General features: G+C 51.0%; 2 protein-coding genes across 2 annotated transcripts; both read left to right on the plus strand.

The window, feature by feature from the left end:
* Positions 1 to 6,516: 6,516 nt before the first annotated feature.
* Positions 6,517 to 8,494, plus strand: LOC125506394 (syntaxin-52-like). The gene is made up of 7 exons (XM_048671214.2): positions 6,517 to 6,768; positions 6,888 to 7,116; positions 7,223 to 7,327; positions 7,501 to 7,610; positions 7,726 to 7,826; positions 7,946 to 7,990; positions 8,122 to 8,494. Exons 1-7 carry the CDS (start codon positions 6,711 to 6,713, stop codon positions 8,248 to 8,250), a joined length of 777 nt encoding a protein of 258 aa, XP_048527171.2. The 5' UTR covers positions 6,517 to 6,710; the 3' UTR covers positions 8,251 to 8,494.
* A 1,608-nt stretch (positions 8,495 to 10,102) lies between these two features.
* On the plus strand, positions 10,103 to 11,595 carry LOC125506395 (peroxidase 5). The gene is made up of 4 exons (XM_048671215.2): positions 10,103 to 10,398; positions 10,517 to 10,705; positions 10,787 to 10,952; positions 11,062 to 11,595. Exons 1-4 carry the CDS (start codon positions 10,183 to 10,185, stop codon positions 11,466 to 11,468), a joined length of 978 nt encoding a protein of 325 aa, XP_048527172.1. The 5' UTR covers positions 10,103 to 10,182; the 3' UTR covers positions 11,469 to 11,595.
* Positions 11,596 to 13,175: the final 1,580 nt, after the last annotated feature.

Genomic DNA, 13,175 nt, shown 5'->3' on the forward strand with positions numbered 1-13,175 from the left:
AGAACGTCTTCTTACCTACGTTAAAGCCACAACGTGATTTGTCAACTTCTATTTACCCTTCATAAGGACCCTGTTCATCGAATCCGCTCCAACTAAAGTGGGAGAGACAGACACCCGCCAGCCACCTTATGCAACTAGTGCATGTTAGTCGGTGGAACCGGTCTCACATAAGCGTACGTGTAAGGTTGGTCCGGGCCGCTTCATCCCACAATGCCGTTGAAGCAAGAAAAGACTAGTAGCGGCAAGAAAGTTGACAAATCTATGCCCACAACAAATTGTGTTCTACTCGCGCAAGAAGAACTACGCATAGACCTAGCTCATGATGCCACTGTTGGGGAACGTTGCAAAAAACAAAAATTTTCCTACTCGTTTCACCAAGATCCATCTAGGAGTTCATCTAGCAACGAGTCATCGGATGCATCTACATACCTTTGTAGATCGCGTGCGGAAGCGTTCAAAGAACGGTGATGATGTAGTCGAACACGACGTGATTCAAATCACCGATGACCAAGCGCCGAACGGACGGCACCTCCGCGTTCAACACACGTACGGGACGGGAGACGTCTCCTCCTTCTTGATCCAGCAAGGGGAGGAGGAGAGGTTGATGAAGATCCAGCAGCACGACGGCGTGGTGGTGGATGCAGGGCGTCACAGTAGCAGGGCTTCGCCTATACTACGAGGGAGAGACGTAACGGGGAGAGAGGGAGGCGCCAAGGCTCAGGTATGAAGTCCCTCCCTCTCCTCAACTATATATAGGGGTGCCAAGGGGGGGCGCCGGCCCTAGTAGATGGATCTACTAGGGGGGGCGGCGGCCAAGGGGTGGGGGGCTTGCCCCCCAAGCAAGGGGGCGCCCCCCTTAGGGTTTCCCCCAACCCTAGCCGCATGGGCCCTTGGGGGGTTGGCGCCCCAGCCCACTTTGGGCTGGGTCCCTTCCCACTTCATCCCATGGGGCCCTCCGGGATAGGTGGCCCCACCCGGTGGACCCCCGGGACCCTTCCGGTGGTCTCGGTACAATATCGGTGACCCCGAAACTTGTCCCGATGGCCGAAACAGCACTTCCTATATATAATTCTTTACCTCCGGACCATTCCGGAACTCCTCGTGACGTCCGGGATCTCATCCGGGACTCCGAACAACATTCGGGTTACTGCATATACATATCTTCACAACCCTAGCGTCACCGAACCTTAAGTGTGTAGACCCTACGGGTTCGGGAGACAAGCAGACATGACCGAGAGGACTCTCCGGTCAATAACCAACAGCGGGATCTGGATACCCATGTTGGCTCCCACATGCTCCACGATGATCTCATCGGATGAACCACGATGTCGAGGATTCAATCAACCCCGTATGCAATTCCCTTTATCAATCGATATGTTACTTGCCCGAGATTCGATCGTCGATATCCCAATACCTCGTTCAATCTCGTTACCGGCAAGTCACTTTACTCGTACTGTAATGCATGATCCCGTGACCAGACACTTGGTCACTTTGAGCTCATTATGATGATGCATTACCGAGTGGGCCCAGTGATACCTCTCCGTCATACGGAGTGACAAATCCCAGTCTTGATCCATGTCAACCCAACAGACACTTTCAGAGATACCCGTAGTCTACCTTTATAGTCACCCAGTTACGTTGTGACGTTTGGTATACCCAAAGCACCCCTACGGTATCCGGGAGTTACACGATCTCATGGTCTAAGGAAAAGATACTTTGACATTGGAAAACTCGCAAACGAACTATACGATCTTGTGCTATGTTTAGGATTGGGTCTTGTCCATCACATCATTCTCCTAATGATGTGATCTCGTTATCAATGACATCCAATGTCCATAGTCAGGAAACCATGACTATCTGTTGATCAACGAGCTAGTCAACTAGAGGCATACTAGGGACATGTTGGTGTCTGTTATTCACACATGTATTACGATTTCCGGATAACACAATTATAGCATGAATAAAGACAATTATCATGAACAAGGAAATATAATAATAATGCTTTTATTATTGCCTCTAGGGCATATTTCCAACAGATACACTGTAGCAGGTAGCTTCACCTACTATAGCACCTTTCCATTTTTACCCTTTGCCTCCGTTGCCACCTGTCGGTGACCCCTTGAGCATATAAAAGGTGGCCCGTGTGCAACGTAGAGGGGGGGTTCGAAAAACACTCACGCTCGGTCTCGTTAGCTGCTGGTGTGTACTGTAGCACTCCGCGCTCCCGAGCAAGAAATCAATACAAACCACAAAGCAGGAGTAGGGTTTTACGCATCCGTGCGGCCCGAACCTGGGTAAATGGCTCGCGTGTATCGCCTCGATTTGCTCTTTGCACGATCTCCGCCCCCGCCGAACCGAAAGGGACCCGGTCCACCGGTCCCATAGGTGCCCGTGGATCAGTACCCCGGCATCTCTCTACCCGGGGAATGAAGAAATGGCGAAAGAGGGCTACGTTGGGAAGGACTCCGACAAAGTTTTCGCAGAGATGTGCGAAAACTGCCATGGTCAGAACGGCATTGGGGGTGAAGTCAAGGAGGTGGAATCCGTAGGTATTCATGATGTCGCAGAAGAATTCAGAGAAAGGCGGGCAGAGCCCGCAATAGAAAAACAGAGCAAAGAAGGGGTATCCATTTGGGGCCTTCTTCCAAGCGGCGGCGGGGAGTACCTTCGTGCGCGGATGCGCTCGCGTCTCCGCCGACCAGAAAAGGTAGTAGTTCTCCCTCAGCTCCTTCGCGCCAAGCTTGGGGGGAATACGACCCGCTCCTTCCGCAGCGCCGCAAGCCGCTGCGCCTCGGTCGACTTCACGACCTTCCCCTTGTCGGCTTTTGGAGCCATGGCGAAAGTAGTGGAGGAGGTCGACGGCGTTGGTGGTGATGGTGGCGATGGGGGGCAGAGCGCTGCTCTCTCTCCCTCAGCTTTGGGAAGGCGAGGGAGCGGCGGAGATTTCTGAGATTGGAAGCAGCAACGGGCGAACGGGCAAACTGCCCCTGTTTCCCCTGCTTATAAAGAAGGAGGGGGCGGACGTTCCGCATTTCCGAATAAAGAAACCACCCACGATCTCTCCCACGACGCCGCATTCAATGTGTGCCGTTCGGGGAGGGCGCGGTGGATACGGAGAGAGATACGTCGTAACCTAGGACGCGCATGCCCGTGCCCTGTTTTGGGCCTGGCCCAACAGCGCTCGGCACCGTGTATGGCCCAGGCCCGGGGGCTCCTGTCGGTGTACTAGAGTAGGGGTACCCCAGTATCCTGAACTTGTGCACGGGCAGTCGCAGCATCCCGCGGCAAGGCTTGCCGGGTGACCGCCAAGGTCCTCCGTGGTTCCTTTGGAGCCATTCAAGAACAAAGTATTCAAGTCAAGGAAACAAGACCCCGGCAAGAGGAGCTTGCCGGGAAGGCCAACAAAGGCATCTCAAGACCCCGGCAAGAGGAGCTTGTCGGGAAGGCCTATCAAGGCACTTCAAGGAACTTGCCGCGGCGCACCACGTGTCCCGGCAAGGCCCGATGAGCGACAAGCTCCCGGACGCGACAAGACAACAACCGCGGCAAGGAGCTTGCCGCGGCAAGACACCACTGTGCCCGCGCTCCAGCACATCCACCAACGTGTCGCTCTGGGACCTCTCCAGGCGTACGTGGCGGAAGGCTGTGCAGCTTGCGGTGCGCGGTGGCAAGCGGCGCTGACAAGTTTGCCATCGTGGCGAGCGGTGGCGCCCCTGACGGTCCTTTTTTGCACTGTTTAGGCGACACAGACGGGCATTTAAGGCCCTTGTCCCCTGCCGTCAGGGTTAGGTATGATACACTGTAGCAGGTAGCTGCACCTACTGCAGCACCTTTCCATTTTTACCCTTTGCCTCCGTTGCCACCTGTCGGTGACCCCTTGAGCATATAAAAGGAGGCCCGTGTGCAACGTAGAGGGGGGGTTCGAAAAACACTCACGCTCGGTCTCGTTAGCTGCTGGTGTGTACTATAGCACTCCGCGCTCCCGAGCAAGAAATCAATACAAACCACAAAGCAGGAGTAGGGTTTTACGCATCCGTGCGGCCCGAACCTGGGTAAATCGCTCGCGTGTATCGCCTCGATTTGCTCTTTGCACGATCTCCGCCCCCGCCGAACCGAAAGGGACCCGGTCCGCCGGTCCCATAGGTGCCCGTGGATCAGTACCCCGGCACTAAGCTTATAAATAAGGATACTATGGAAGATGCCGGATACTATGTCTTAGATTCTATATTTGAAGAAGGCTTTCTTGAAGGGGATGCCGTAGACACTTATGAGAAGATGAAAACCATATTTGGGCACCCCATGAATGAGAAAGTTGAATCTACATCTCTTTTGCTCTCTTACCAAAATGAATCTATCAAAGAGATGAAGTCTAGTTTAGATACAAATTTCCATAACATACTTAATCTTTCTTCTACCATTAATAGCCATGTGCTTTATCAAAATATAAAGATTAATTTCATAGATAGCAAGTTTGCTCTTTTTTTCCCTAAAACCAAAGATGGCAATACCTAGATCTATCCTTGCTTTTTATGCCTAGCTAGGGGCGTTAAACGATAGTGCTTGTTGGGAGACAACCCAATTTTATTTTAATTCCTTGATTTTTTTTCTCCTTCTTAGTAATAAATAATTTATCTAGCCTCTGTTTTGGTTGTGTTTTTTGTGTTTAATTAGTGTTTATGCCAAGTAGAACCGTTGGGAAGACTTGGGGAAAGTCTTGTTAATCCTGTTGTAAAAAACAGAAACTTTAGCGCTCACGAGAACTGCTTCCATTTTTATTTGGAAAGTGCTATTTAGTTAATTCTTTTTTCATATGATTAATAGATGAATTCCTCACGTCCAGCAATTTATTTTAGAATTTTTGGGGTTCCAGATCTTGCGCTAGCTACAGATTACTACAGAATATTCTGTTTTTGACAGATTCTGTTTTTCGTGTGTTGTTTGCTTATTTTGATGAATCTATGGCTAGTAAAATAGTTTATAAACCATATAGAAGTTGGGATACATTAGGTTTAACACCAATATAAATAAAGAATGAGTTCATTACAGTACCTTGAAATGGTCTTTTGTTTTCTTTCGCTAACAGAGCTCACGAGATTTTCTACTTTAAGTTTTGTGTCGTGAAGTTTTCAAGTCTTGGGTAAAGATTTGACTTCTGCTCGAGAAGACCCAGATGAGGCAGGTTATCATTGTTTCGGAGAACCGGATGATCTTGCGATCATGGATATCTTGGACCGGGATGATGGGAGATCAACATCATTCTTTTTTGGTGAGAGAATATTAACACTCTTTTTTTAGAGTAAATTGCTCAAAACCACCAGGCTAGGGTAACATATTACCACTGCCTTTGCCGAAAACCACAAAAAACCATCAACTTTGCGGCAAGTGAGTAACAAATCGCACTAATTCAAAGTTGAGTCATGTCTAACATCAAAACCGACGGGAAGGACCCGTATGTTTGGGCTGATGTGGTGAAGACCTGCTGAGGTGCACGAGGGTCCCACTTGTTTGTCTCACACCTCCTTCTTCCTCCTCAAATTTCTCACTCTCTCACTACCCTTCTCACCAGCTCCACCGGTGGCTGGAGGCCGAGCTCAAGGAGGCACGCCGCCAACAAGCCTGCCTTGTAGCCTCGTCGGCTCGCGCTCGACGGCAAGCCCCGCCCCACGCCCGCCTCGCCCCGCTACTGAGCGCTCTCCTTGCGGCGTCGCCGCCTCCCTTCCAATGAGGCGAGTCGCCGCCCCGTCATCGCTGTGGAGGTCCGGATCGTCCAGCCCACCGCCAACCGGACTTTCGGCTGCGACGCCACTGCCTCCAGCCGCCATTGACCGTGGAGGAATTAGAAAAAATGGGTGAAAATAGTGAGGGGCTGACTGGGGGGCTCATCTTCCACCTCAGCATATTGTCCATGTAGGCATGCCAAATTAGCTTGACATGTGGGTCCCACCCATCAGTTCCATTGTTAGACGTGGCTCAGTTTCGAATTAGTGTGATTTGTTACTCACTTGCCACAGAGTTGGTGGTTTTTTTGATTTTCGGCAAAAATGGTGGTAATCCGTTAACCCTAGCCATGAATGTGGTGGTTTTGAGCAATTTACTCGTTTTTGGACTTGTTGTATGTGTGTGTCTTGTTACAGAGGACAGACATTTGTTCATTGTGGTTGTATCATCTCGATATAATGTTCTCCCCCCGTTCCTAAATATAAGTCTTTTTAGGCATTCCCATATAGACTACATACGGAGTAAAATGAGTGAATATACACTCTACAATATGTCTATATACATTCATATGTAGTCCCATTGAAATCTATAGAGAGACTTGTATTTAGAAACGGAGGCAGTATGAATGAAGATACCCTTTGTAAAAAAAAATAGACTTGCTTTTTTTGGGGAAAAAAAGACTTTGCCGACCTGGTGCATCTGGCATCTGGTCATGGAGGCCCAAGCCCATGCGTAATCTCCCCGGAGGGTTGAGGTCGAATCGAAACCGACGACCGGAACAGCAAACCTGAATCAAAGTCGTAGTCGTCGTCCCTTCTCCCTCCCGACTGGACTCCTTCTCGGACGCCAAACGGAAAAGGCACAGTTCATGTGCATCCCCAATAAGATCATATACCCCAAGCCGCACCGCATAAACAGCAGGATTTTTTTAGCTAATTAGCTGGTTCTATCATCAGGAATAGGCAATTTTGCAAGAACGAAGGAGCACATCAATGTCCAACATCAACCGGTCGCATCCGGCTCTCCCGATGGCGACCTTCCAGCCCAAGGGTAACCAACCAATCAGCCGAGTTCGTCTTGCTTCCTGTGATTCGCGGTTCCGATCTTGTTCAGCAGCCAATGCGTGCTAACTCTGTGTCGATCGTGTGGGTACGTGTTGCTCTCCTCAGGTTTTGCGCCGACGCCGGCGCCGTCGCCATTGGAGCAATGGACGAAGCGGTTCCAGGAGGCCGAGAGGCTGGTGGACGAGGTGATGGGGAACATCGCCGAGAGGGCGTCCGTCCCGGCGTCGCTGCCGCTAGAGCTGAAGCGCCGGACCGGCGAGATCCGGCGGAAGGTGGCCATCCTCGAGACCCGGCTGAGCCTCATGAGGGAGGACCTCGACCGACTCCCCAACAGGCATCTACTCATATTATTACTCCTCCTACTATAGAAAATCCTAACAATAATGCACAGAAATAACTCGATGTATTTGGTGCATAACACTAATCGATTTGCATTGCAGAAACGTGAAGGAGATGCGCAAGCTGGCGGAGAAGTTCGACGCTCTGGAGCTGAAGGTGAAGGAGGTGGCCGCGCCGTTCACCATGAAGAAGCACTCATCCAACAGGTGAATGAATTAATTTCTGAACTCTGAACCTGTCTGACTGACGCTGAAACAATATGTCTGCCAAGTTTCAACGACCAGTCTGAACTCTTTTCTGAACTCAATTTATGACCCCGAAAACCTGCCTGACTGACGCTGAAACAACCTGTCTGTGTTCCCACTTTCTGAACCTTCAGGAACGAGCTGCTTGGACCGAGCGACGACAGGTGCACGGTGGTGGACATAAAGAGCACGGCCAACATGGAGAATCAAGAGATTGTCCAGCTGCAGAGGAACATCATGAAAGGTACGCTTCGTTGGTTACTCCATCCATTGCCGTGCATCAACATATGTTTTGCAATGCTGCGTATATACTCAACTAAACAAACTCATGATGAACTAAACTTTGCATGATGATGCAGAGCAAGATGAGTGTCTAGACAGGCTGGAGGAGACCATAGTCAGCACCAAGCACATCGCGCTGGCGATCAACGAGGAGCTGGACCTGCACGTCAGGCTAATTGTAAGCATGGTCTTCTTGCCAGCTATCTGTTTTGGTTCCTGAAATTCCGGTGTCAATTTGTCCTTTCAAGTACACGAGTTCTTATTTTCTGAAACCATTATACATGATCGTTGCTGCAGGATGATCTGGACGAGAGGGTGGAGGACACGAGCAACCAGCTGCAGGTACCTCATTCCCTCCCATCATAGATATCCCAAATGATAATTACTACATCAAGATCGATAGCTTTCTAGTCTGCTAGATGTATGTATGTGCGCCACTAACATCCATGTCCTTGTGTCATGTTCGTCTACAGCGCGCGCAGAAGAAGCTCAAATCACTCAACACACGGATGCGGAAAAGCGGGTCATGCACGGGCATCCTCGTGTCGATCATCGCAGGTGTGATCTTCGTCGCCGTGGTCTGGGCTCTCATCAAGTTCTAGCGGCAGAAATGTCCGGATATAGAAGTTGCATTGTATATGTAGGGGCAGAAATCGTGAATGTACAGTCCTTTTCTAGTCTACTACTCTTATAGGAGTAGTAGGTAGCTCAAGTGCCAATCTGATCCGTGTATTGTCCTGCAACTCCCGGTCCCGGATGACTTGTGAAATTTCCTTAAGTTTGTCTGTGCCAATGCACAAGAATACTAGACATACGAGCGATTTAACCATGGACTGAATTTACAGACATACGTGACCTCCTCCCCACTAACCCTATCCCTGAATTTCACTGTGGGCGTGTTGTGCTACTCGCCAATGCGCCGTTCGTGCGTGCGCTGCGCGGCGGGTTCACGTAGTAGTGGTTTAAGGTTCAGAGTTAACTGAACTAGTAAAGAACATAAATGGGGTTCAGACAAGAAAGTAGCTGATTTGACACGAAGTTTCTAGGGTTCTTAGCCACCACTCTCAGATGCACATAAAGGGGGGCAGCCGGAACACGGCAGCTAGGGTTTTACCCAATACCAGAGATATGGTCTCTACGTGCCCAAATGCTTGGCCTTATAGCCATTACAGAATCAGCAAAAGGCGTAAAGTAAACAGTGCACATTTGTCGGAATTCAAACAGCGACCCATGGGCTAGCGAAGACCGTTGGATCTGGAATCAACGTCGAAAACATCATCTGCTCAGTGCGAGGCTGCGTAGACGGTTGGATGGAAGATCAAAGGTCGAGCTTGATTACGGCAAAGGCGGAGCCGTACTCCGATAACTGAAGAAATCGACACTGCAGGAATCAGTTTTCAGAGGTCCTGACAAGTCGTTACCTGGACGCGCGTACCAAAACCTGGAGCTCTGCCCTGACTCTCAGTCCACTGAATGTAGCATCGCTTGCAGTTTCATAATCAAATTAGGTGGTAAGCGTACGTCGCACCATTACTATATATGGCGTGGTTCCGGACAAAACATATACTCTACGTATCTCTGTCAGTGGACGATTGTCGCGCACTCACATGGGCGCCGCGCCTATGTAGCCGTTTCTTGCCGCAAAACATGCACTGACATTATTGATTATTCCCTCGTCGTGTAAACACACGGTCACAAACGCACATATGTCATACCTGACCTCAGTCTTCAAGGCAACTATCACATGGGTACAATGCACCACCGTACGTGCAATTAGGTCTTGCACCGTTTTCGCCACCGTACAATGCACCTCCTATGATTTGGAAGCCTATACAAACATTGCATGCCGTTTTGCCATGTACTCCCTCCGTCCCTCCCGGATTAGTTGTGTTTTAGTGTTAGATGCATCCATATTTAGACAAATCTATAACAGTTAACTTGGGACGGAGGTAAAACTACATTTGTACCAAATCTACTACCATGACATGCCCTGCAAAAACCACCCTGATCACCACAACCAAGACGAGAGCTGTCATCATCATTTCTATAACGTTTCCAAGAAGAGCACTATGGTTGGGCATTTTGGCTCCGTCCCCATGGATCACAGCGGGCAACCAGACTGATGCCTTGATCGACCCACAAGCAAGCTCCAGTTTGTAATTTGTAAAGATGAGCCAGTTTGGCCCTTGGAAACCGCAGTGGAGCCGAAGAAGAAAACACAAGACCCCTGATTTGCCGGCTACTTGCGCGTACGGCTGCACCCACTACTGGCTAATCCCAATGCCAATGCCCCAAAATCTTGGCCGTGTTTCTAGCCAGCCTCCACATGCCTATCTATCTATCAGTGACCGATTTGATTAGTGAAAGTAGCACCACGCTGCCGAACTGTCCCTTTGCTGACCAGAGTAACTAGCTAGCCAGCGCGCTCCTTGGCACGATCTGCTCCCTATAAATTTGACCGCGCCGTGCAGATTTTGACGCAGCGGTCTCGGTTCGTCTACCTAGCTAGCTAGCTACTGTAATTGACAGTGGTCATGGCGTTGCTCGTGGTGGTTGGCGCCGCGGTTGTCGCAATGTGGCTACTGGCCGGTGAGGCGCGAGGCCAGGCGCAGCTCCAGGTAGGGTTCTACGCGCACTCGTGCCCCCAGGCGGAGGTGATCGTGAGGGACGAGGTCGGCAGGGCCGTCAGCGCCTACCCCGGCTTCGCCGCCGGCCTCGTCCGCCTCCACTTCCACGACTGCTTCGTCAAGGTTTGCACTTAGCTGTGTATCGACTAGCCAGTATGAAATGCAGGTTGCAATGCAGGCGTGCGCTCCATTGAAAATGTCAGTGATGTACTGACGAGCTGTTGACTATGGTTCGTGTCAGGGCTGCGACGCGTCAGTGCTGCTGGACTCGACGGCCAACAGCACGGCGGAGAAGGACGCCCCGCCCAACAAGAGCCTGAGGGGCTTCGAGGTCATCGACGCCGCCAAGAAGCGCCTCGAGGCCGCGTGCGCCGGGACCGTCTCATGCGCCGACATACTCGCCTTCGCCGCACGAGACAGCGTCGTCCTGGTACGTACGGTGACAGGGCTCACATTGCTGCCAGCCTTTTTTGAGCTCTTGCTCACACACCGTCAATGGCGACAATGGCAGGCCGGCGGTAGCCCGTACGGCGTCCCGGCCGGGCGGAGGGACGGCAACGTGTCGGCGGCGTCCGACGCGCAGGCGAGCCTGCCCCCACCCACGGCGAACGTGGCCCATCTCACGGAAGCCTTCGGTAAGAATGGGCTCTCCCAGGAGGACATGGTCACGCTTTCAGGTACCTAGCAGCCCACTCAAACACCCACAGCCCAGCTCACATCGACAGCTTCGGGCGGCCAGTGACGTTTTTTTTTTACTCTCTGCGTTTCTCATTTGTATGCGTTCAGGCGCGCACACGATCGGCGTGACGCACTGCAGCTCCTTCAGCGCGCGGGTGCACGGGTACAACGCCACCACGGGCACGGGCCAGGACCCGGCCATGGACGCGGCCAAGGCGGCGGAGCTGGCGCGGCAGTGCCCGCCGGGGAGCCCCAACGCAGTGCCCATGGACGCCGGCAGCCCCGACACGTTCGACACGGGCTACTTCCGCGCCCTGCTGGCCAACCAGGGCGTCCTCGCCTCCGACCAGACGCTCACCTCCGACAACGCCACGGCCGCGCTCGTGGCGCAGAACGCCGGCAACGTCTACCTGTTCGTGACCAGGTTCGGCGACGCCATGGTGAGGATGGGCGGCATCCGGGTGCTCACCGGCGGCGACGGCCAGATACGCACCAACTGCAGGGTCGTAAACTGATACACACTTGTTGCACCCTATCTTATTCGCTTACACTTTACGTCACTCTGAATCCGTGGTATCTTCTTGGCCGGTTTTGCAAAATGCAATGGAGTTATATATGCATCGACTGAATTTTGGACACGTACATTGCGTTGCGCGTGAGAGATGTGTGGTGTGGTGTGCGAGATCTCCCTTTCTCACCTGATAGGGAAGAGCTTCCAAAAACTGTGCTGCGAGCTTTTGGCAAAGCGTACGCCTGCTTTAGTTATTCGGGTGATGCGTGACGCACGGATCGGCCACACTGTAGACGTGCTTTTGTCATGTGTCGAGCAACCCTGGGTGCCTACCTAACAGCCTGGGTTACCCTGATTAGAAAACAAGAAGAAACCTAACAAGAACCCGGGCAAAGATTCACCAGGTTTAGTGTTTGCTGAACCGGACAAGCAAGTTGGTAACAATAACAATACTCTAGTTTGAGTTTGTCCTCTTAATTATTAGAGCTGGAAACGGCCACGATGGAAGAAAAGCAATCGATCAATCATCCTTTGTAACGGAGCCGGCAAAGTAGGGATGAGCACAAGACGGGGCTAAGAAAGAAGCTGCTGGATGGATGGAGCCAGTTCTCGCTTTTTTCAGGAAAGATTATCAACTATCCACTCATGAGGCTAGCATTTCTTATTGCCAGGAGGAGACTCGTTGCCTCCTTGGTCCTCATTAAGCAAGTCCATGATGTCTTTTGTGTGAATTAAGTTCCATATCTTCTTTCTTTATGGTGGCTGGTCAATAAACCATGATTCAGTGTTTGTCTAAACAAAAATCATGATTCAGTGAATCGACTCACAGATATATATAAAAAAAAAGCAGCAATTAGGCAGATCCAATTCATCACCTCCATGGAATCACTTTGATCCAACGATCCACGTTGCTCTAGAGTTCAGCACTTGCGCATTTAGCACTGAACATTAACGTGATAACCTACGCTAACAGCTGCCCGCCACATGGTAAAGACTGAACTGGCTAGCTGTATGCACAATTGCAAACCGGTTGTTAGGAACATGAACATGGGCGTCCTCCAACTGCGGTCAAACCGACAGCAGTCCATGGCAGATTCATCGGTTGATATTAGCCATAAATAGGGGCCAGGTTTGTTATTAGCACGGCTGGCACGCAGCTTCCACCACCAAACACGACCTGCATGTGCAGGCACCTGTAATTAATCATGAGAAATCATCTCTAGACTAGGTGGGCATGCAGTTACTCACTACTTGCTCCACTGAACTTACGCTGTCTTCTTGGCTTGACCCATTGAACATATATATATTTCCCTAGCTAGCTCCTGCACGGCTGCACTGGCAGTTTCATGATGCCCTCAACCTTTTTACCAGGCCTCCAGGTGTTTAACTAATCATGTGTAACTTTACCTAGAAACTGCAGTTACGTGGCAGCCGCCCCTCCCTGCTTTTCCATGCTTGCTTCATTCCTTCGGGTAAAGTTTTTGCAGCACACTCCTTAACGAGGAAGGCAGTCGAATCCGGGGCCCAGTTGTCGACTGGTGCCACTCGATTTGCTTGAACTAACCGCACTGACGCTCTTCCCCTGTCGTCTCATTCAGTTAAATACTCCCAGAGATCTGCTGCTTTAATCATGCCAGTTCAGAAAAAAGAGAGAGAGGGGATTAGTTTTCTGAAGCAGCAGCGGCAGCAGGCAGGAGTCAAATCAAACAAT

Source organism: Triticum urartu, chromosome 5A, assembly GCF_056163025.1.
Source record: "Triticum urartu cultivar PI428250 chromosome 5A, HENAU_Tu73, whole genome shotgun sequence".
NCBI lineage: Eukaryota > Viridiplantae > Streptophyta > Magnoliopsida > Poales > Poaceae > Triticum > Triticum urartu.

Bases quoted from the DNA above. Each gene is read 5' to 3' on its own strand.
- LOC125506394 (XM_048671214.2), top strand. From the start codon at position 6,711: ATGTCCAACATCAACCGGTCGCATCCGGCTCTCCCGATGGCGACCTTC. The intron at 7,117-7,222 runs GCATCTACTCAT...TTTGCATTGCAG, and splicing joins CTCGACCGACTCCCCAACAG to AAACGTGAAGGAGATGCGCA. The intron at 7,827-7,945 runs GTAAGCATGGTC...TCGTTGCTGCAG, and splicing joins ACCTGCACGTCAGGCTAATT to GATGATCTGGACGAGAGGGT.
- LOC125506395 (XM_048671215.2), top strand. From the start codon at position 10,183: ATGGCGTTGCTCGTGGTGGTTGGCGCCGCGGTTGTCGCAATGTGGCTA. The intron at 10,399-10,516 runs GTTTGCACTTAG...GGTTCGTGTCAG, and splicing joins TCCACGACTGCTTCGTCAAG to GGCTGCGACGCGTCAGTGCT. The intron at 10,706-10,786 runs GTACGTACGGTG...CGACAATGGCAG, and splicing joins CACGAGACAGCGTCGTCCTG to GCCGGCGGTAGCCCGTACGG.